This window comes from Tiliqua scincoides, chromosome 2 (assembly GCF_035046505.1).
Source record: "Tiliqua scincoides isolate rTilSci1 chromosome 2, rTilSci1.hap2, whole genome shotgun sequence".
Lineage (NCBI taxonomy): Eukaryota > Metazoa > Chordata > Lepidosauria > Squamata > Scincidae > Tiliqua > Tiliqua scincoides.
The window spans coordinates 167,880,094-167,902,009 of NC_089822.1; the positions used below are offsets into that span (position 1 = coordinate 167,880,094).

The 21,916-nt window shown below is 42.4% G+C and overlaps 1 protein-coding gene across 1 annotated transcript; it reads left to right on the forward strand.

Moving 5' to 3' along the window:
* The first annotated feature begins 1,109 nt into the window (after positions 1-1,109).
* ASF1B (anti-silencing function 1B histone chaperone) lies at positions 1,110-18,071 on the forward strand. Its single transcript, XM_066616449.1, has 4 exons — positions 1,110-1,255; positions 8,728-8,843; positions 13,363-13,539; positions 16,856-18,071. Exons 1-4 carry the CDS (start codon positions 1,147-1,149, stop codon positions 17,051-17,053), a joined length of 600 nt encoding a protein of 199 aa, XP_066472546.1. The 5' UTR covers positions 1,110-1,146; the 3' UTR covers positions 17,054-18,071.
* Positions 18,072-21,916: the final 3,845 nt, after the last annotated feature.

Consider the following 21,916-nt stretch of genomic DNA (forward strand, 5'->3'; position numbering starts at 1 on the left):
TGCTGGGAGAGCCCAATTGTCACATGGGCTGGATAAAGAGTTTCAGCAGGCCATATCTGGCCCATGGGCCTTATGTTTGACTCCCCTGGCATAGACAATACAATCATATATAGCTTGATGGTTTAATTGAGGATAAGGTAGTGTTCTGTGTTCTATATTTGATGGTAGGTGCTGCTGTGCATAACATAACTGTGATACAATACTGCCCCAATGACTTACAAGAGCAGGGATTGACAATCGGATGGGTGGGAAAGGGACTCCTGATGGCAATGAAAGTGCAACCAAATAATGCTTATATTATCTGCAGATAGAATTGCAGGAGCTGAACAAAAAGTGCTTTACCGCTGTGTTCCCCAAAATTCTTTTGAACATTTTGAAAACTGCAGCACAGAAAGCAACAGATAAAGGGACCTCCACCACCACCAAGCTAAAAATAGTCAGTGGGACTAACTCCCAGGTAAGTGTGGCTAGGGTTGAAACCTTACAGCCCAATCCACTGCCTGTCTACTCAGAAGTAAGTCCCATTATAGTCAGTGGGGCTTACTCCCAGGCAAGTGTGGCTAGGGCTGCAGCCTTAGAGCCCCATCCTATGCCTGTCTACTCAGAAGTAAGTTCCATTATAGTCAGTGGGACTTACTCCCAGGTAAGTGAGGATAGGACTGCAGCCTTAGAGCCCCATCCTATGCCTGTCTACTCAGAAGTAAGTCCCAGGATAGTCAGTGGGACTTACTCCCAGGTAAGTGTGGGTAGGACTAAACCGGCCAACCTCAGTTCCCTCGCTTCTGTTCCATCGCCTCTTCTGATTGATCCCTGCGCTCTCACCGTCAAGAGCTCATTGGCCACCCCGTGCTTTAGCGCGCGGCGCGGAACAGGCAGGACACGCGCTGATTGGCGGGGCGGGAGGGACTCCGAGGCGAACGCTGATTGTGCGGATTGAGCTCCCGCCAGGGACAGAAGCCGAAGGACAGATTGGTATAGGGGCAGAAGTGGGCGGGGCTACGCGCGAACGGTGGGCGGGCGAGTTCGGGCGCGAAGTGCGCTGATTGGCAGCGGCGCGCGCGGAGTGTCGTTAAGCCGGTGGTGAGCGCGCGCGCGCGCGAGGAGCGAGCTTCGGGTGGTTGGCCGGCTGGGGAAGGGGCGGCTGTCATGGCGCGGGTGTCGGTCCTGGGGGCGACGCTGCTGGAGAACCCGAGCCCTTTTGGCCACCCGCTGCGCTTCCAGGTGCAGTTCGAGTGCGGAGAGGCCCTGCCTCATGGTGAGTCGGGCGGGAGGGTGGGGGCGGCCCGTTCCCCCCGGCCCGGTCCAGAGGCTGGCGGCTCCCACCCCGCCCCCCAGAGTGCCAGGACGCTTCCCGCCGAGTGAGTCCTTCGGCCTCTTGCTGGGCTTCCATGAGCGGCGGGTGAGGGGTTGGGGTGGCCTTCCTCCAACTTGGCGCCAGAACTTGGGGGGGGGGGGCGTCTGGCCCAGGAGAGCCCTCTAGGCTCACCCAGGCTGCCTGCGGTGGCGTAGCTGGAGGGGGGCTCAGCGACCGGCCTGGAGGGGGGCTCAGCGGGGCGGGCAAGCAGCTCCTCCCTTCGGAGCCATTCCCGGCGGGGGGGAGCAAAACAGAGCCGGGAATGGCTCCGAAGGGGGGGCTGCTTGCCTGCCCCGCTCAGCCCCCCCTCCAGGCTGGGCGCTGAGCCCCCTTCCAGCTAAGCCACCGAGGCGGAGAGTGCTGCAGGAGAAGGAGGTGCAGCCGGAGCGCACGGAAGAGCGGTTCTGCTCCCCCAAAACCCAGCAGCTATGAACGTATCGGGGGCGTTTGCAGTCTCTGAACGAGCAAGCCTGGAGCCCCACCGACTGTAAGGTTGGGCATTGGCTGGGAGCCCATCTGTAAGTGCCTTCATCTGGGTGGCTCAACTCACTGACATCTTGCTGTCAGTGTTATTATAATTGCTGTTATTAACAGCATTTATATACTGCTTTTCAACAAAAAGTTCACAAAACGGTTTACAAAGTCAAATAACTAAATGGCTCCCTGTCCCAAAAGGGCTCACGATGTAAAAAGATGCCAAAGAACACCAGCGAACAGCCACTAGAAAAGACACTGCTCTCCCCCTGCTAAATATAAGAGGATCACCACTTGAAAATTACTTGCTCGGTTATTAGGGGATGCAGTAGCCCCCAGTGTTGCCACAGGGACTAGTGGGTAGTATCTTGGGGGACCCTGTACAGAACTTTGCACGGGGTCTGTGAGCAACTTGATGCCAGCACTGCCTGTTTGCCAAAGGTGAAGCATTATGTGTATATGTGCATAAACTCACTATGGTCAGGTCTTTTTTTCCAATCCTAGGGGGCTATTTGCCTAATTTTGTAGCTCATGTTGGGGAAAGTATTAGCTGGCACTGAGCCTGGACGATGCACTTACAGACCCCTATGCATGTCTACACAGAAGTAAGTCCCATTATGTTCAATGAGACTTACTCCCAGGAAAGTGTGGATAGGATTGCAGCCTTAGTTAAGTAACAGTTGCAGCTTACTGGGGCATTTACTGAAGGCCCATAATAAGGCCTGCAAACAAAGGAGACCTTTTCCCCTCTATCTGTAGCTTTGCTTAGCTAGTTGGAGGTTGTACTCCAGAGTTGGTAACTTGAACAGTCTCAATTGAATGTGGTTTGGGGTTTGTAACCGGTGTTAGACAGTGATTTGGTTTTTCACAACTTTGAATAGGAAAATGTTTGGAAAATTTGAATATACTGAATAGAAGGTGATCTGATTTAGCATGTATGTTTAGCTTATATTAGTAAACAGTTTTTTAAAACTTTGTTTATGTACCAGAAGCTACAATATTTGAGGAGCATAAAATTAATCAAGTGTCGTTTAAAAGTTTGAACAAATTCAGAACTTATATCTACTAACATATTTCAGAAAAGTCTTATAACTATGCCAAACTAGCTTTTTTCCCCTCTAGGCATTACAACTACTTCAAAATAACCAAAAGCACTAAATCTGTTTTTTATTTGGATTATTGTGATTTGTTTATTTACAGATCGATAAAGCATAAAGATACTCTCCTACATCCTAGAGATAATATTAATTACAATTTAAACTGCTGAACTTTCCCAGTATTGTTTTGGCAATTGCATCTGTTGAGAGTTAATGAATTTTATGAAACAATGAATCTTTAGAAGTAGAAAACTTTTCACCAAAAAAATAAAGTGCTGGAAAGTGCTCTGCCGCACACATCTGTTATAGTGTATTTAACTAACACACAGAGGGCAGAGATACTGTTACTACATTTTTTCTTGCTCAATTTCTGGGATTTGCTCTGCCACCAAATTTGGAACAAGTACTCCCTGTTCACTCCTTTCCTTTGGTTTATAGCAGTCGCATCCTGGATTCACCTCACGGGCCAAAGAGCACTTGGTGATATGGATTAAACTGAGTAACAAAATTTGAATTAGCTTCATGTTTATCTGAATATTTTGATGTTTCTTTATAAATTTTGGTGTGAGGATTTCAAAAATGCTGCTATTTTTGGCATAGCATGAATAATTTAACTGCAATTTACACTATGCTGTTGTATAATACAGTGTGTATTACAATTAATTAGGCAATATGATAGATAAAAACACAAAATTTAAGATAACTAAAAAAGTTAAAATGATACCAAGACTTACTGTTGGGGTTGGCACCTCTGAATTGAATAAGTAACATTAAAAATTCAACATTAAAAATTTTAGTGTAATGAGCAAGTTGGATTCAGACCTAATAGTAGTTTTGTTAGCTTCCATCCCGAAAAAGAACATCTATTTCAAAATGTTCCCTTACCAATTTTCCTTGCTCTCATTCTTTCTGTCTTACACTCTCAAAAACTGTCTATAGGGCTCACTTGGCAAATCTAATTTGCTTCGGGAAGGGGGATACAAATGCATACAACAAAGAATAGACAAATCCCCCATTGTATATGGCAGGGGTGCCCAAACTTTTTGGGAGGAGGGCCACATCATCTCTCTGACACTGTGTCGGGGGGCCCAGGAGAAAGAAGAATTAATTTAATTTCAAATTTGAATAAATGTACATAAATGAGTATATTAGAGATGGAACTTTTATGAATGAATGAAGGTCTTGCAGTAGCTCAAGACCTATAAAAGACTTTGCACAAAGCAAGGTTGGCCTTTCCTTTGCTGCCGCTGCTACATCACAAATGTGAAACAGCAAGCAGTGGAGGGAGACCTCATTCCACACTTCACCCAAGAGATCAAAGTTACTCTCATGCTGAGAGCACTTGCATTGGGCAAGCATGGGCTCCAGCAAGTCTCTGGAGGGCCAAAGTCTCATTGGAGACTGGGGGCTCCATGCGGGCCAGATTGGGAGTCCCCAAGGGCCGCAGATGGCCCCCGGGCCAGGGTGTGAGCACCCCTGGTGTATGGGATAAACTACCCTTGTTTAATATTACATATTTTGGCATAATATTTGTTGCTTTATAGAATAACATAGTTAAAGACAGGCCTCTGTTCCAAAGTACTTGCAAATGAAACTTCAACAGATGCTAGCACAGTGATGGCAAATCTGTGACATCCATGCCACAGTGTTTTCAGTGACACACCAGTTTCTCTTTTGATCAGGGGAGGGGGGTGACACTGCAGCAGAGTCAAGTAAGGCTTTTTCTGAATTTTTGACATGCCAAGCCCAAAAGGTTCACCATCATTGGACTAGGGCAGGGATGTCCAAAGTTTTTGGCAGGAGGGCCACATCAACTCTCTGACACTATGTCGGGGGCCGGGGAAAAAAAGAATTAATTTACATTTAAAATTTAAATAAATTTACATAAGTGTACATAAATGAATATATTAAAGATGAACTTATATGAATGGATGAATGGATGATGGTCTTGCAATAGCTCAAGGCCTATAAAAGGCCTTGCACAAAGCAAGGCTGGCCTTTCCTTTGCTGCCGCTACTGCATCACAGACGTGAAACAGCAAGCAGTGGAGGGAGCCCTCATCCCACAGCTCACACGAGAGGTCAAACAGTTGCCCTTACACTGAGAGCAGTTGCTTTGGGCCAGTGTGGGCTCCAACAAATCTCTGGAAGGCCAGAGGCTCCTTGGAGACTGGGGGCTTCCTGAGGGCCGCATTGAGAGGCCTCGAGGGCCGCAAGTGGACCCAGGGCCGAGGTTTGGGCACCCCTGGGCTAGGGTAAGAAATCAAATATGAGCCAAGTTGCATGTATTGAGCTGTTTCAATTTAAGATTGGGGATTAAGGCTTCAGCCAAAGACTGTATAGAAAAGATGGTATTTAAGAAGTAGTATGATATAGGTAGTCCAGTAAGACAGTGGTTCTCACACATTCAGCACCAGGACCCACTTTTTAGAATGAGAATCTGTCAGGACCCACCAGAAGTGAAATCATGACTGGAAGTGACATCCTCAAACAGGAAGAGTTTTAACAATTCTAGGCTGCAATCCTACCCACACTTACCCAGGAGTAAGTCCCATTTACTATCATTGTTAAAAGAATATACAGAGTAGCTTGTTAAAAGTACAAGTCTGTAACATTTCCCCAAATGCAGTCACATACCATCAAGTCTAGAAGCATCAAGTCTGATACATTAAAAATAAAATATTGAAATGAATGGGGACCCACCTGAAATTGGCTCATGATCCACTAGTGGGTCCCAACCCACAATTTGAGAAACACTGCAGTAGGAGTTTCGGGCATTATGCATGGTATTAGGGTGGAGTTGTTCAAGAGAACAGTGGTTGCTAGGTTTTAGACATTTGTATTCTGCCTTTATTGCCAAAAGGAACAGCTTTCATCAATTAAACAATTTAAATTTAAAAATGAACAAAACAATAAAATTACAGCTAAAGCCAGCAGTTCATGCCTCTATACATTAAAAGCATTCTTAAAAAGGAAAATGTTGCTGTGTCTGCCACAACACACCACCCATATTCAGAGCCTTGAGGCAATTGAAAAGGCCATCTCCCAGGTACCAATCAGGCATACTACTGATTCTGGTGAGATGCAAAGGAGGGTCTTCTGCAGCCCTGAACTTATAAGCAGACATATAGGTAGAAGACTCATGAATGGATTAAGACAGAAGAACTGGGGAAGTTGAATGTTCTAGATATCCCAGGGAACAAGGACCAAAAGAATGAGACAAGAATACAGAAGAAGGAACAGTGCAGTTGCCTTGGGCAGGTGGCTGTTGCAGGTGGCTTCTGATATGGCAGACTACCTGTTCAGAGATTGTTGCTACATTTGAGGAAAATGCAGTGACCCTCAAAATGTGTTCTGTGGTACTGGGGTGTGAATTGCCTTTGTTCTGTGGTATAATCCTGCTAACTCATCAAAGGGCTGTGCCCATCATTTAACTACCAGTCTCTTTCAAATTCTGGAATCTGAGCTGTGAAATTGAGAATCAGTCCCTCCATGACCTCCACTCCCCAGTGATCCTTATTTGACTTGGGGTTGTCATTGTGTGAAGCAAGTTAGACTTGGTTCAGGTTGATCTTGATAGAAAGCTGCTACTTCAGTCTCAGTGCATGCACTTTGGGGAATGAAACTTATTTTTAAATGCAAGCCTTCTTGCGAATGAGCTAGGCATATTAATTCCTCAACCTTAAAATTTATGCTGCTTATGTTCTGTGAACAGCAGGTGCAAGTGCAAATCAAGAGCTTATTAATTTTATGGCCGTTCTCACAGATAAATTGTGGGGAAGCTTTTAATGCAGATCCCCCCAATGAACAAAAGGGGAGAACAGCACAGGGAGAGGGGAACTCCTGTCACAGAGTGCAGGTGAGGATTATATTGTATTTCTGCTTGAAATTGTTCACATTCATCTTTGATTCCTCAGTTTTACTATACAAGTATGAAATTTGGTGAGTCATTGTTCTGGAAATCAGATCTTTAGTTAAAGAAACTGAATGTTGAGTCTAACAGCTATAAAGGTAGGCAATACCTAGTGAAGTCTCAGCAATATTGGTTGTATATCTGAGCAAAGCGGTATTGGGGACAAATGCTCTTTCCTTGAATTTCCATAAACTGCATATAACTTCTACAGGTTACAAAATTTTACTATAGAACTTGTGTGATTAGGTTTTTTTTAAAGCACAGAATATCCACAGTTCTTTCATGACTGTAACATCAGTGTTTCTCAAACTGGGTCAGGATCCACTAGGTGTGCCGTGAACCAATTTCAGGTGGCTCTCACAGCACCTAGTGCAGCCGCCATTGCAAATATGAGAAGATGGGATGCTGGAAAGCATAAGGGTTGTGTGGTTATTTTGCTTGTGTCAGGGTTGTAAATAAGCTTTTTTCTTTCTGATTCATTTTGCTATTGGAAAATGGCTGCAAAATAACCCAACTTATAGCTGCATTCTCAGGAAAACAGCAAGCTCTAGTGTCACAATGATAGCACTTCTGCTTGATGATGTCACTTCTGGCCATGACATAACTTCTGGGTTAATGACATCACTTCTGGTGGGTCCCGGACAAATTGTTGTTCTAAAAAGTGGGTACTGGTGCTTTGAAACCTACTGTGCTACATAGTTGAAATTGGTCAAATTGGAGATACGCTGACATCCCTCTTCACAGACCAGATGCAATGAAGATCTCCTTCATTTCCTCTTCTTCCACTAACAGTGTGTTCTAGGACTTGTTTTAGTATAGCCTTCAAATGTTGGCAACTGCTACAAGTTTTTTAAAGTTACTAGCTCCTTTGGGCATTCCTCCATGAAAAATACTTACCTGCAATCAATCTTATGGAAAAGTTATGAGAGTGAACTCTAGCAAAGGATCAGCATTCTTTCAGGTACTAATTTTCTGTTAAGAGAATGGCTTCTCAAAGAGCCAAGGCAGCAGAGAGTGATTTGAGTGAGCAGGTGTGGATACTTGAGCATTCCACACAGCTTCCTATCATTCTTGCTTCTTTCCCCAATGTTTCTTTTGACTCCCATTGTACTTGGCAGAAAAATGTAGAGTACCTTATTCATAACCTTTGATTGTTGAATAAGAAGTACTTGTAATTAGCATTGCCATGCCACATGAGAGAGATGTTAACCTTTAGAGCTGCACTAGTGGTCTATTTCTGTAGATTATGGCCATTTTTTTTACTTTTGTCTTTATGGAGATGATCCTTAAAGACTGAAAACTGGCATAGAGAAGTTGCAGCAGATTCTTCACCTTGGTGAGAACCTGGCTTCCTCCTGGCTTTGCAGTGTGAAAGATAGATGGACAATTTAGGTTGAAAACTGGATCAGCTGTCATTCTTGCTGCTTCAGACAAGCTGCCTGATTTAAAAATAAAGTTAGGGCATTGTGTATACTCATTTCTATATATTTGTGTTTTGCACTCTTCGAATGAACACTTGCAGTTGCAGTTGCAGAATGAACTAGTAAGACAGTTGCAAAACTGGTCTGGGAAACTGGAGGAGTAGTTTTGGTAGTGATACAGATGCTAGCTATTTGGTGCTGTTCACAGCCAACTCTTGCTGCAAACTAATATAGTTTTTAGATTGAATTAAAGGTACACATATACTAAGAGTGCTTTCAAACTGACCATGCTGATCTGCCAATGTTGCATCTCTCTTCCAAAGTTTTCCTGCTTATTGTTCAAGGATATCTAACACTTGGATTGAGGAGAGGCTGTTCTGAAAAAGGTTATTTGATCTGGGAAACAGAATGAAGCTGTAGTAGCTTATACAATCAATGAATCTTTTTTCTGTTTTTATCTGTTTTTCAGACTTGGAGTGGAAGATCATCTATGTAGGCTCTGCTGAGAGTGAGGAGTTTGACCAAGTTCTTGACTCAGTGCTGGTGGGACCTGTTCCAGCTGGGAGACATATGTTTGTGTTTGAGGTAGGATCTCATGTATGCCTTGGAGGGTAAGAAGAAAGATGCCTAGATAATTTTAGGACTGTATATAATGTGGAAGACTAAATCACTACCATTCTGCTTACAGCATAGTTAGGGAATAAACCTCTCTAGGGCTACTTAACACAAACTCTGGAAGCATTTCCTAGGCCAAACTATCTCTGACAGCTGTTTAAAATTCTATAGGCAGAGATGAGAGAAAACGGTAATAACAAAATAAATGCATAACACCACTTTCGGCACTTCTCATTTTTGTGTAAACAAAATCGGCAAAAAAGTTTTATTTGGTTTTTATTTATTTATTGGAGAGAGCATGGGTAATAACTGTGGCTGCATGTGCTGACACAATACCACCTATATCACATACCTAGTATACTTTTAAAGCTATTATGATTATAATATAGATCTTGAATAAAAACACATAACACTAGTTTCTGCACCTCTGACTTTGGCAGACAGAAATCTGCAAAAAAAAAAAAAAGCTGTTCTCTCCCACCTCTATCCATAGGGAAAGAATTTTTTTCTGGGAAAATGATTGTTTGCTCATTCTTTTAGAAAGTGTGCCATGGCTTTAATAAAATCCAAACTAAATCTGTTTTGCAACAAGCTGGCTTGTATCCTCAGTGGCCTTGGTAAACATTCACATAACTTTCTTTATGGCAGGCTTTTCAATATCTGAAAATTGTCCCTCTTAGGAATTCCTCTAGCTATAAGATAACCATTCTTCAACCTTTCCACATATCTATTCTGTCACCTTTATTGTTTTTCTTTGAACACTCTGCAGTTCGTATACTTAAAATACAGTAGTAAAATGGTACACTCTAATTCAGCAGAAGATTAACTAGTTTCATTTAAATTTTATATTCCACTCTCCCATGCCTTGCATACAGTGACACTGTTAATATGTCTCAAAATGAAACTTGGGGGGTGGGGAGAGAAGTGTTTTATTTTGTCCATGTTTGTAATTAGTCCTTTTCTAGGGGTTCAGATGACTTTGTTGCAAATAAAGGAGAACCTTTATCAGAGGTTTACAAACCAAAGGGCAAAGAAATAGAGGAAGCCCATTATCAATGCAAACAAATTTGCATGCAGCAAGAAGACTGGGTTGCATGGTGGCTTGTTTGCTTTGAAGGGGTGAATGCAAGATAAGGGAATATGAGAAGTGATTGAGTTAAGGTCAAGGATAAGTTATGAAGAGGGGTTTATAGGGGGAAATGAATAAATGTGTGAAAAGGGGAACAGGAGAAACAGTTCTGAGTTTAGACTTGAGGATGCATCAGTGAGAGTGGAGGCCAGTGTTGAGATGAATGTGTTCTGAAATAAAATATAGGTAATGGAGCAGAGTGCTCTGTGTGTTGGGGGGAAAAACTGGGGGCAGATGAAAGAAATTGTTGGCAAGGGGAAATCTGGCAACGCAGCTAAACATCCAGAAATGAATTCATGGCAGAGAGCGGAGACATTGATGCAAATTTCAAATATAAATCCCACGGTCGCTTTATTGGACTGGTAATGGGGAAGCTAGTAGCATTCAGAGGGATTTATATCCCTTAGTAGCGCAAATGATAACTTCTCTTTATTCACTGTTTAGGACAGTAGTTCTTGTTAAACTGCTGGACTGAGATGGAAGCTGATGGAATTGTGCCTCGGTTTAGGCTACCACTCTGATACTGCTTGTCTGCAACTATAACCATAATTTTTGCCTTTCCTCCTGTCTTCTATTTGCATTGCTCTTTCCATGTCATGTATGAAACCCTCTCTTATAGTCATGTTAGACTGCCATGAGGATAATTATCTTTTGTTAGATTTTTTTGAGGCCATACTGTATGTATTTTTGTGCTTCTCTTTGGCTGAAACAGATATGAACATAATGATTAACTTCAATCTGGGGGCCTTTCATCTAACACTTTTTTCCTCCAGCATAAGTTCATTTACTAGTTAGACTCATCCCAAATACAACATACTGTAGATACTTGCCTATCCCAAATACAACATACTGTAGATACTTGCCTATCTCACAGATAAGTTGAGGGCAGGTTTTTGGCCAAAAATCATGGAATGTTCCATGACTCTTGGATAAGTTGGGGGTAAAACTTGGGGAATGGTGCTTGTGAAGAGGAGTTGCAGCTTGCCCTGGAGCCTAATTGAAAGAGGGAACAGAATCTGAGCCACACTACTGTCTTTGAAGTCATTAACAAGGTGCTTGTTAAGTACAACATGCACAAGTTACACAAGATGCAACATTAAGTACAGAATGCCATTCCCCCCTTAAAGCAACAGTATTAAACATTGCATTGAATTGCTAAAAAACAGGTTTGAAACTGCAGAGGTTTGCACTTGCATAAACCTTTCAAAACAAATGCAGCACCAACATAAAGCACCATAAACAGCTTAACTTAGCACAACACCCTGCTTCCATTGCTGCCAGACAATTTCTTATACTGTTCACTGACATTTTTTAAAAGGCACTTCTGGGTTTGGAGTTAATAAGCATGTTCAGAAGACTTACAAAGCTGCATGTTTGTAAGCCATCTCCAGTCACTCAAAATATTCCTCAGATGCTTTACAGATCTTCCACAGTCACTTTTAAAGCTCCTCCTGACTTCTCCTTGCTTCCACACCACTTCTGAACAGCCCTGACTCCTGAGTGAACCGCAGATAAGATGAGGAGATCTACACTTGGTAGAAATTGGTAGATTGGTAGAAATTTCTCACCTTATTGGCGAGATCTCCAGTAATATAGAGAATAGTGTTCTGTCTCAACACATTAGGCTATATGACTATCCAGTAAGCTAAACTTGCATCCAATCTCACAAGTTCATTTAACCAACCTTCAACATTATCGAAACCACAGTTTCTAAATGGAAAGTAGGAAAGTTGAACAGGTTAGATCGGGGTGTCAAACTCATTTAATACCGATTGCCGAATGGCATTCATGATGCCTGCTGAGGGCCGGAAGTGATGTCGTTAGGCAGGAAGAGATGTCATTAAACAACTCATAACCAAAAATAAGCACTTTTTCTCACTTAGGAATTCAATGACATACAAATTACAGAAAGGAAAACACGCAAATCTTTATCATATTTCATGATATGGGACAGCTCAATTTTTGTGGGGGCTGCCCTTTTAGCAGTAACACCTCCACACTGCTCAGCAGCTGAGAGCCTGAGGGTCGAATAAAAAGCTTCTGCGGGCCGCATTTGGCCCCTGGCCCTTATGTTTGACACCCCTGGGTAAGATGATATGGGAGGAGGAAATTGGATGGGATTGAATTATGTAGGCTAAGACTGCCTGAGATGAAAAGACAGCCAGGCTTTACAGTTGCTATTTTGGATGGCAGCTGAGTTCCACAGAAGGCTTTTCTGCTCCTACCAAGATCTGACCTAAAGAAGGATGAATATTCTAGTGCAGGCAGTCAGTCATAGTCTGACTAAACCGATGACTAAACTGGCAAGAAATTCATAGAGGGAAAATTAAGATAGTTCTGCATATAAAGGCTTGGGGACAATGCAGCAGCTCCCCTACTGAAGAACTAGTTTGGTTCCAGGGGACTGTACTTAGATAGTGATGATGGACTCAAGAACAAAACTATCAGTAGAGCCCAGCATCACTATCAATAGTGAACAATGAAATATAAAAAAATGTATTTACAATACTCTATTGTATGGACTATTTTGAAAAGTGGACTGACAGGGCTTGCTTGGACTGGCTATTGATATAGATGCCACTGGTGATGCATGTTTTGCTGTTTTCATCTGGTCCTCTCCAATCTGTTACCCTTTCCAGTCATGACAGGGTTGATGATGTTTTCTAGCCTAGTTCATTAATTCCAAAGACTTGCCTATAGGCAAAAGTGTAACTCAAGGTTATCCACTGAGCTAAAGCAATCAAAACACAGAAGGGTACCATCATAAGATTGTTCCTTAGGTCTTAATTTTTTAGTCATATTTATCATAATTAAATTAAAACTTAGACTGTAAAGTTTTCTGTATTTCTTTTACAGAGAGTAGATAGCAGCTGTATAGGACCTTGATCAAACTCAATTTTAACTCTCCCCTAGTTAGTAGTGGAAAAATGTGGCTGTTTGTTCTGTTGGAGTTGCCTCCATTCAGGAGCTACCTTTTCTCATAATGTTCTCCTACGGCTTGAAATATTTTGACTTTCCTTGTGCCCACTCATTCTTGGCTATGCTGACTGCTTTAAAACTCTATTCCATTTGTGAGATGATGGTAATTGAAAGTCTGTAAATCAAGGATCTTTTGTATAACAGAATGTCCAGTTGGGACAGAATGAACAGCATGTGTTTGGACCAAGTAGACCTGGTTTCAAATCCCTGCTCATCCAAGAAGTTCAGTGCATGTTGACCATGAATAATGCAGTGTGGTTTAATGTCCTTATAGGGTTGTCAAAAGGAGCAAATGGGAAAAATCTTGTATATGCTAACCTAAATTTCTTGGAAGAATGGTGGGATACAGTGTTGCTAAACTTGTTTGGCTCTCCATTGCAGGCAAATGCCCCCAACCCAAGTCTAATCCCTGAGAGTGATGCTGTGGGAGTTACAGTGATACTCATCACCTGTACCTACTTGGGCCAAGAGTTCATTCGCATTGGGTACTATGTTAACAATGAATATGTGGATCCTGAGCTAAGGGATAATCCTCCCCTTAAGCCAGACTTTTCTCAGGTAAGACACTTATATAGCAAAAGCAGGCTAGGCCTAACCTTGCTTTTGGCATTGAGGGGACTCATATTCTTGCAGTGGAAACCCTTACAATTCTGAAAACTCAGTTTTTAGGCTGATTCTGAAAGCAAAGACCAACCTTGCACTTGTATGTATTGAGGCAAAGTGAGGAGAAAATGTCCAAAGGCAGTGCTTCTGAAAACTGGAGGTGAGGTAGCATTGTAAATAATTTTGCATATCTTAATGGTAATAGTCTAAGCCAGTGCTTCTCAAACTGACCCTAGTGGGTCAGGATGCATTAGGTGGGTTGCAAGCCAATTTCAGGTGGGTCCCCATTCATTTCTGGGCCTATACTGCTCTGGGCCAGGTTATCTTAGAGATCGCCTACTCCCGTACAATCCGGCTCGTCCTCTCAGGTCATCAGAGAAGGCCTTTTTACAAGTGCCGCCGCCTAAGGAGGTATGTGGGGCGGCGGCAAGAAATAGGGCCTTCTCAGTAGTGGCACCAACGTTGTGGAACTCCCTTCCCCTTGACTTGAGAATGGCTCCCTCTCTTGAGTCCTTTCGGCGAGGCCTGAAGACCTTGTTGTTTAACCAAGCCTTCTGACGTTATGGCCTTTTTAACATCTTTTATATATCTTTTAGTTGCTTTTTTACAGGCCCGATTCCTCTAAGAACTGCTGCTTTATGCTCTTTTATTCTGACTCTTCTGACTACTGTTTTTATGGGTTCTGCTAATGTGTTTTTTATTATGTTTTTATCTGTGAAATTATGTTTTAATTTGTTTTATATGTTGTTAGCCGCCCTGGGTCCCTTTTTGGGAGAAGGGCGGGATAAAAATAAAGTTTTATTATTATTATTATTATTATTTCAATATTTTGATATATTAGACTTGATGCTACCATTGTATGTGACTGCATTTGGGCAAATGTTACAGACCTGTACTTTTAACAAGCTACTATGTATATTCTTTTAACAATGATAATAAATGGGACTTTCTCTTGGGTAAGTGTGGGTAGGATTGCAGCCTAGGATTGTTAAAAAAATTTCTGCTTGAGGATGTCACTTCTGGTCATGACATCACTTCCAGTGGGTCCTGACAGATTCTCATTCTAAAAAGTGGGTCCTGGTGCTAAGTGTGTAAGAACCACCGGTCTAAGTAATTCAGGTTCTGTCTTGTGGGGAAACCATGAAGTATGTAGTATACTCATCCCTTAGACTGGAGCCTCTGATTTTTCCTTTGTTCATCTTCCATTCGTTTCTCTTGGTAGAGTATACCACAAGAGCAATTACAATCTCTGTGCTATTTCTTCCCTACATGAACCTCCTCCTTGGTACTTGTATTCCCCTCCCCAAAGTACTAAAGGAGGACATGCAGGGAAGAAAGAGCACCATGGATGTAACTACACTTGTACACCACAAGAGGCTGTAGGGAGTGAAACTTCTAAAATTGCTCGAAGATGTGCAGTTTCGAAAAAGAATGGGTCCTACCATTTTCTGTGGGAGACTGGAGTCCAGTTGATAACAGGTGAGGGACAAAGAAGTGGTCCCACCACTAGCTTTTATTTTATTCAAGCAGGACTTGGAGCTGTTCTTTCATATTGTTTAAGGGTTGCTGCCAGTATTCAGCATAAAGGATTTTATCAGCAATGACCATAAATGAACCTCATTTCCTATCGGGGATTATTAATTCATTGGTATTTTGCAGCAAAAAACAATAGTGGATCTAGCTTAATTAAGTCTCCGAGTTTTATTGTATTTATCCAGTAAAATTAGTTTCTTTCAGTGTTTTTGGCTAAAGAGCAATTCCACCTGCTAATGAAAGAACTTGCCTTTTTTCTTTCATTTTCAGCTGTTCAAGCTTTAAGGCATATTTATCTTATAGTAACTGGAGTTGCACAATCCACCTGCTTTTTTTACCTAGTAATGTTTTCAGAATCAGTTTCTTTTCTGTAGAAATATAGTGAATCTCTCCATGTAGTCCCTTTGGAATTGTATGAAATCCTTACAGGGTATCCTGGTAATCCACATTGTAGAGAATAGTCTCTGACACAGCCATTGCAGAGAATGCTTTTCAAAAATAGAAGCAGTTATTGGAGATCAGGATCTGACAGATAAGGCAAGGAGCCATGCAGTGTGTTTAGTTTGGTATCAGCTTATTATCTGCATTCTGGGCAAGATAGGTTATCTTGACCAAGGGATAGGCATGGTGTGTACCCCTTAAGATACAAAATGAAGTTTTGACTTTTCCAGGCACTAGGCACAACCTGAACACAATTTGTACAATTGAATTATGATATGGTTGGTTATAACTGTCTATAGAGAACACAGCCTTGTTTACAGTTGCATCTTGATCTGATTAAATGATCATCATATGCTGATTGATTCAGGTGAGAATGGTTGTTACAGAGCAGTTTGAGAGCCTTGAATTTTGAAGGAGAGATTAGCATGATTAGTGAGGTACCAACTTAGCTATGTGAATTGAGGATTTGGGGATGAGTTGCACTCCAAACAGAATGCTTAAATTAAGCAAATTAGGGTTGAGAGGTCACATCGGTGTTCTTTAGGAGTTTGCACCTTCTGAACTTGGATGTGCAGTCTAGAATTCAAAATGGCACCCAAGACAGATCAATGTGCCCTGTAAGGCACAGATTTAGCAGTTCTTGTGGTGCCTTTAAAGCAGGGCTCTCCAGACCCTGGACTGTGGGCCTGATCCGACACCCTGTCTGATTCCTCTCCTGCATGAATGGTGCTTACTGTTCCATGGGGGAACCTCTTCTGTTTGCCCCCAGTCTTTGCTGAAACCAGCCAGCCACTTTTGGTTTCTGATGCCCAGCAGGCTCTGTGCCCAGGCAGACGCGGCTGGGCCAGTGTGAAGACTGGGGGCAAACAAGGGCTTTGCGGAGGCTCCCTGGCGGAATAGTAAGCACCATCTGCACCAGAAAATCCTTTGCCGTTGCACAACAGTCTCCACTTAGTAGACGGCTGCTTTTAAGGCAAACTGTGCCCCTCTCTCTCACAAGAATCCGCCATCTGGTTTCGGGAATGGGAAGGAATTGTGAACTGCATTGAGGGTCTTAAGACATGGAAAGGCAGGATACTAATATCTAGATGAATAAAATAAAGGATAGCAAGTAGGAGTTATTTCCTACACATAATAGAATAGGATAGATTACCAAGAGGGTCAATTTTCTTTGTTTTCATAGATGTTTTAACTTTTTGTTACTTTTGTCCCCATTTATCAAATTGTTGTAAGACTTTGACAGAAACTTGATTGAATTAAAAACCAATGTAACTTTTACTCCTGTTCTTGTTCCCAGCTACAGAGGAATGTTCTGTTGTTGAACCCCCGGGTCACCTGTTTCCACATTAATTGGGATGGTCCTAAAGATCAGATGGACAATATTGAAAATGTAGATCCAGAGCATGATGGCTTCCTGTCTCCTAGCTGTGCCTACATCAAGGGATTGGCTCCTTCTGTGGGTCTGCAACCTGAGAATTCCATGGACTGTATGTGATCCAAGCACAAGAATTTAGAGACCTGCAGAGAAGGGCAACTGACACGTCTTTGGGTGCAGGGTGTGCAAAATACCTGTGGTCAGTGAAGCAACTGAAGTCTTAAATGGCTTATCTGAGTAAGCAAATATTCTGAGCCCTTGAGGTTTGTGACAGACTTGCCTTCCAGACTATGCTACGGCTCTGCTATAGGGATTCTTCATTGTAACCTGGATTCTCCTACCACTGACCCTTAAAAGGTGTCTAGCCTAGCTAACTGAGTAAACAAGAACAACTTGTGTTTTCACTCTTTCTGTTGGATCTCCTGAAGCCTGGGAGCAACAAGTGCTGCTTTGACCATCCCTGAGAGCCAAATGTTGTAGGCACCTCCATTTGATGGAATTTTATCTTGCTTCATGCTCTGTATTTCTGCAGAACTAAGCCCTGGAACTGCTGCTAACACAATGTCTAGATATTGCAGCCAGGTTTTTTATTTCTGTGAATTTAGGACCTGATAATCCTCTGTCCCAACGTAAACACATTGTTCTGTGTTGTGCTTAGCATCAAAAAATGGAGGTCTTTCCATGAGTTAAAAACAGCGTGGGCTGTATCTTATGGGAAATTCCTTACTTTGCTCTTGTGATCTCCCTTTCTAAGCTTGCTCTAGTTGCCCTTTGAAAAACTATCCAAAAGGTGCCCTCTTGAAGGCCAGAATTGGCAAGAATAGCATCTACTTTTTCAGGCAATGGTTGGTTCACAAATCCTTCCCAGATGCTCTTGTCTATGGCATTACTGGATATTGCACTTAAAGCAGTTTGGGTACTGGTTAATGCATGCCAAGTGCCTCTAGAAGCTCTTGCTACTATTGAGATGGCTCTTGTAGGAGTTCATATTTGCATGACAGAAATTTTTTTCTGGCCTGCCTCCAGTCCAAATTCCCTTTTACTGACTGCATACTCTAGTACCTAATCTATTTCTTTCTCTCTGATATTAGAAATACATGCTGTAGATAAGTATTTTAAATATTTCACTGTGGAATTGATATCTATTAAAACTTTTGGAAGAAACTGAAGTCTGAGCGATATGTCTGAATAAGTAGTTCCCAACCTGTGGACCACAGGTGGTCCCAGAGACCCTGAGAAGTGGTCTGCAAGGTCTTGGGGGGGGGGGATGATAGCCTTTGATCACTTCCAGTGTCTCGCCAAGCACTTCTCCACATACTACCAAATTGTATTTTTTTGTGCAGGGGGATGGCAGGTGGGGGAAGCATGTAGTCCACAACAATTCCAATTGCTGCCTCAGTGGGCCATGGGCTGCTAAAGGTTGGGAACCACTGGTCTGAATACATGGAGAACCTTGCACAGATTTTTATGTTGTGAGTTGCTCACATTGGCAAGGAGTGAACTTTTAGCAAGGTTAAAGGAGTGCGTCAGATAAATTCTGTTTCTTTAAAGTGAGAGCCAGGAAACCTCTTGCTACTGTGTGCAGTGTTACCATAACAAATCTGTAGGCTGAACATGGTATTAACACTGATTTAAGGCAGCTAAGTGATAGACTTTTCATTGGAAGCATGCAACTTTCTGTGAGAGCCTAAATTACCAGGTTGTGGTCATGACCAGAATACTGTTTTCTCTGTGTGGTTAGTACAGAGTTGCAGGCTGATGCTTACTTATGTTTTATAAAATGTATTGCAGCAGTTTCCAAATTTCCAAGTTTCCTGGACCCACCATAGGGTCGCGACCCAATTTTCAGTGATTTGTGAAACAGACAGGGCAGATTAGGCCAAGTGCATAAAGGGTTAAACAAGGTGCTACTTGGGAGGGAAGCACTACTGCCTAATCACCATTACAGCCACACCCATTGGCATTTATAAATCAGGCAGCAGCCTAAGAAATGGTCAGCAAGGCCTCAGGAAAAATTGTCACCTTTGATTACTTCCAGCATCTTGTTGAGCATATTCTCCCTCACGGACCACCAGAGAAAGCAGAGAATGTACTATTCACAGCTGACACTGAGGTGCTGGTTGCAGGTGGTCCGTTTTCCATCCTCTCTGGTAGTCTGGGGGAATGCTTACTTGGGAGATGCAGTCTCATGGACCACCAGAGAAGGTGGAGACACAGAAGGCTGTGGCTGTGGGCGATTTGTTCTCCACCCTTTCTGGTGGTCTGTGGAGAGTGCTCACTTGGGAGATGCTTTCCCACAGACCACCAGAGGATGGAGATTGCCCACAGCTGGCATTACATGTGGTCCACAACTGTTGCAATTTTTACCTCAGTGGTCCATGGGCTTCTAAAGGTTGGGAACCGTGTTCTAGTGCCTCTAAATAGTTTGGTAACCACTAGTTTGCATTTGGCTTTATCAGGCATGATACCAAACTATTAGTGCTGTGGGAAGAAGTTTTGTGCTTGCATTCCCCACTTCAGTTGATTAGCTTGCACTAAAGATAGTTTCTTCCATTTGAACTAGCACTTGCTTCCCCTGCAAGCCATAGTTTAAAGCTGGTATGCAGGAAAATGGTAACCTTACAATTCCAGGTGGAATGCAGTGGCAGACTGGTGTAGGGGATGCGGAAAATAGCTAATTTAATAAAGAGAGGAGAAGAAGCACATAAGTACTCATGTAGTGCCAAGCATGGATTGGCATGGTGTAAACTAGCCCTTTCTATCCAAGGTAAGTCAATGTACAATAAAAACATAATATGAAATTAAACAAACTTAAACAAGACATGTCAGTAATGCAAAGTTTTTTTTTAAAAGCCATACTCCAGAAACACAGCTCCAGAACAAAATGCAAGTATCAATGCATAGTATTTAATTGCACACTTAAAATGCACAAGTGGTGCCACTATAGGCAGCCCTGTTCTGGACATCATTAGCTCTTGTGATTCTGAGCTAGTGCAAAGTCATCTTTTATGCGGAAGGGCTCTGGCTAAGTGGCAGCGCATCTGCGTTGCATGCTGAAGATCCCAGGTCAAATACCAGGCATCTCCAGGTAGGGAAGGAGGGAAAAAACTTATCTGAAATCCTGTTACGCTTCTGCCAGGCTGTGTTGACAATACTCGCCTAGATGGACCAATGGTCTAATTCTGTAAAAGGCAGCTTCCAATGGTGCTATAAAAAGATGGCTGTGGCAAGGTGTTGCGTGAAGCATATGTAGACATTAAACTATAGGTCTGCTTTTGCTATCAGATAAAATACTGAGTACCCTTGGTATTCCCAGACTCTAGCTTGGAAACTGTTATAGTACTCATGAGTCTTCCTAAGGACAGGAATTGTCAAGCTGATTAAATTGAACTCAGGGTTGATCTACAGATCATTTTTCATTCTTGAACATTCTCTGCTTGCTCATTATTGAAAAATTTGAACATGTGATTATGCAACCTGTGGTGCACAGATACCATGAAGGCACTAACTACAGCAGTACTTGGGGGGTACCACCATGTCTACCGTGCTGCTGGGAAGTGTACTGTGCATTGGCACAGAATTTTAAAGCTATGAGCAGTGCAAATCATTGTTGTGTAGCAGACAGTCTGAAGAAATCATTTTGTATCACTTTCTAAAGTAAACCAGAAAGATTGAGGAAAGCAGGACGTTCCAAAGATGTGGGTAGAGGGAGGAGATCGGTATGTGAACAAACCCTCTCCCCATTTTCTTTAGATTCTTCCCTCGTGTCCATGTCAGTGGAACATTTAAAATACTGCTGATGTTCAAAGTACATTATCATACACAAGGATGATTCTTCTACAGCAGGGGTCTCCAAACCCTGCCCCAGGGGCCAGATGTGGCCCACGGCCAGCCTTTGGCCTGTGGCCATTTCCCCTGAGAGCCTCGGGCCCAGTTGACAAAACACAAGCAGAGTTGTGCTTGTGGGGTTGGGGTATGGGAGTCCCTTTAATAATAATAATAATAATAATAATAATAATAATAATAATAATAATAACAACTTTATTTTTACCCTGCCTTTCTCCCCGAAGGGACTCAAGGCAGCTTACGTATGTACTTTATTTCTTGGGCTGTGCTGGTGCTTGGAGAGATTCTGGGCATTTGAGCCCATTCATTTATTTATTCATCTGAGCTCTATCTCTAATGTATGTATTTAAATTTTATATTTAAATTTTTTCAGGTCCTTGGCACTGTGCCAGATATTTGATGTGCTCTTCAGTCAAAAAGTTTAGAGTAGTGTTCTAGAGAAGGGTTTCTTAAACTAGGTCGGGATCCACTAGGGGAGTCACAAGCCAATTTCAGGTGAGTCAGCATTCATTTCAATGTGTAATTTATTATCAATATATTAGACTTGGTGCTCCCATGGTATGTGACTGCATTTGGGGAAATGATACAGATGTGTACTTTTAACAGGCTACTGCATATATCCATTTAACAATGATAGTCAATGGGGTTTACTCCTGGTTAAGTGTGGATAGGATTGCAGCCTTTGGGTTGTTTGGAGAATTTTTTAAAAACGGATCCACAACTGCTTGGGAGGGTTGGGAGGGTTCTTTATTTTAAATAAATTTTTAAACTTATAGTTGGTTGGCAACCTTCAGTCTGGAAAGACTATGGTATCAACCTACAGCATCTGCTATTCCCAGGTGGTCTCCCATCCAGGTACTAACCAGGTCTGACCCTGCTTAGCTTCCAAGATCAGACAAGAGCAGGCATGTGCAGGGTAACTATAAACTTAATTTACTTGATTTGATTGTCATATGGAGTGTTAAAAATGTACCTGCTTCCTGTTCCTGTCACTTCTGGCCATGACATCACTTCCAGGTTAATGACAGAACTTCTGGTGGGTCCCGACAGATTGTCATTCTAAAAAGTGGGTCCTGGTGTTAAAAAGTTTGAGAATCACTGTTCTAGAGACCATAACGGAAGACAAATGTGCATGAA

Coding starts and splice junctions, on each gene's coding strand:
- ASF1B (XM_066616449.1), top strand. CDS start 1,147: ATGGCGCGGGTGTCGGTCCTGGGGGCGACGCTGCTGGAGAACCCGAGC. Junction 1,256..8,727: donor CGGAGAGGCCCTGCCTCATG/GTGAGTCGGGCG, acceptor TCTGTTTTTCAG/ACTTGGAGTGGAAGATCATC. Junction 8,844..13,362: donor GACATATGTTTGTGTTTGAG/GTAGGATCTCAT, acceptor TCTCCATTGCAG/GCAAATGCCCCCAACCCAAG.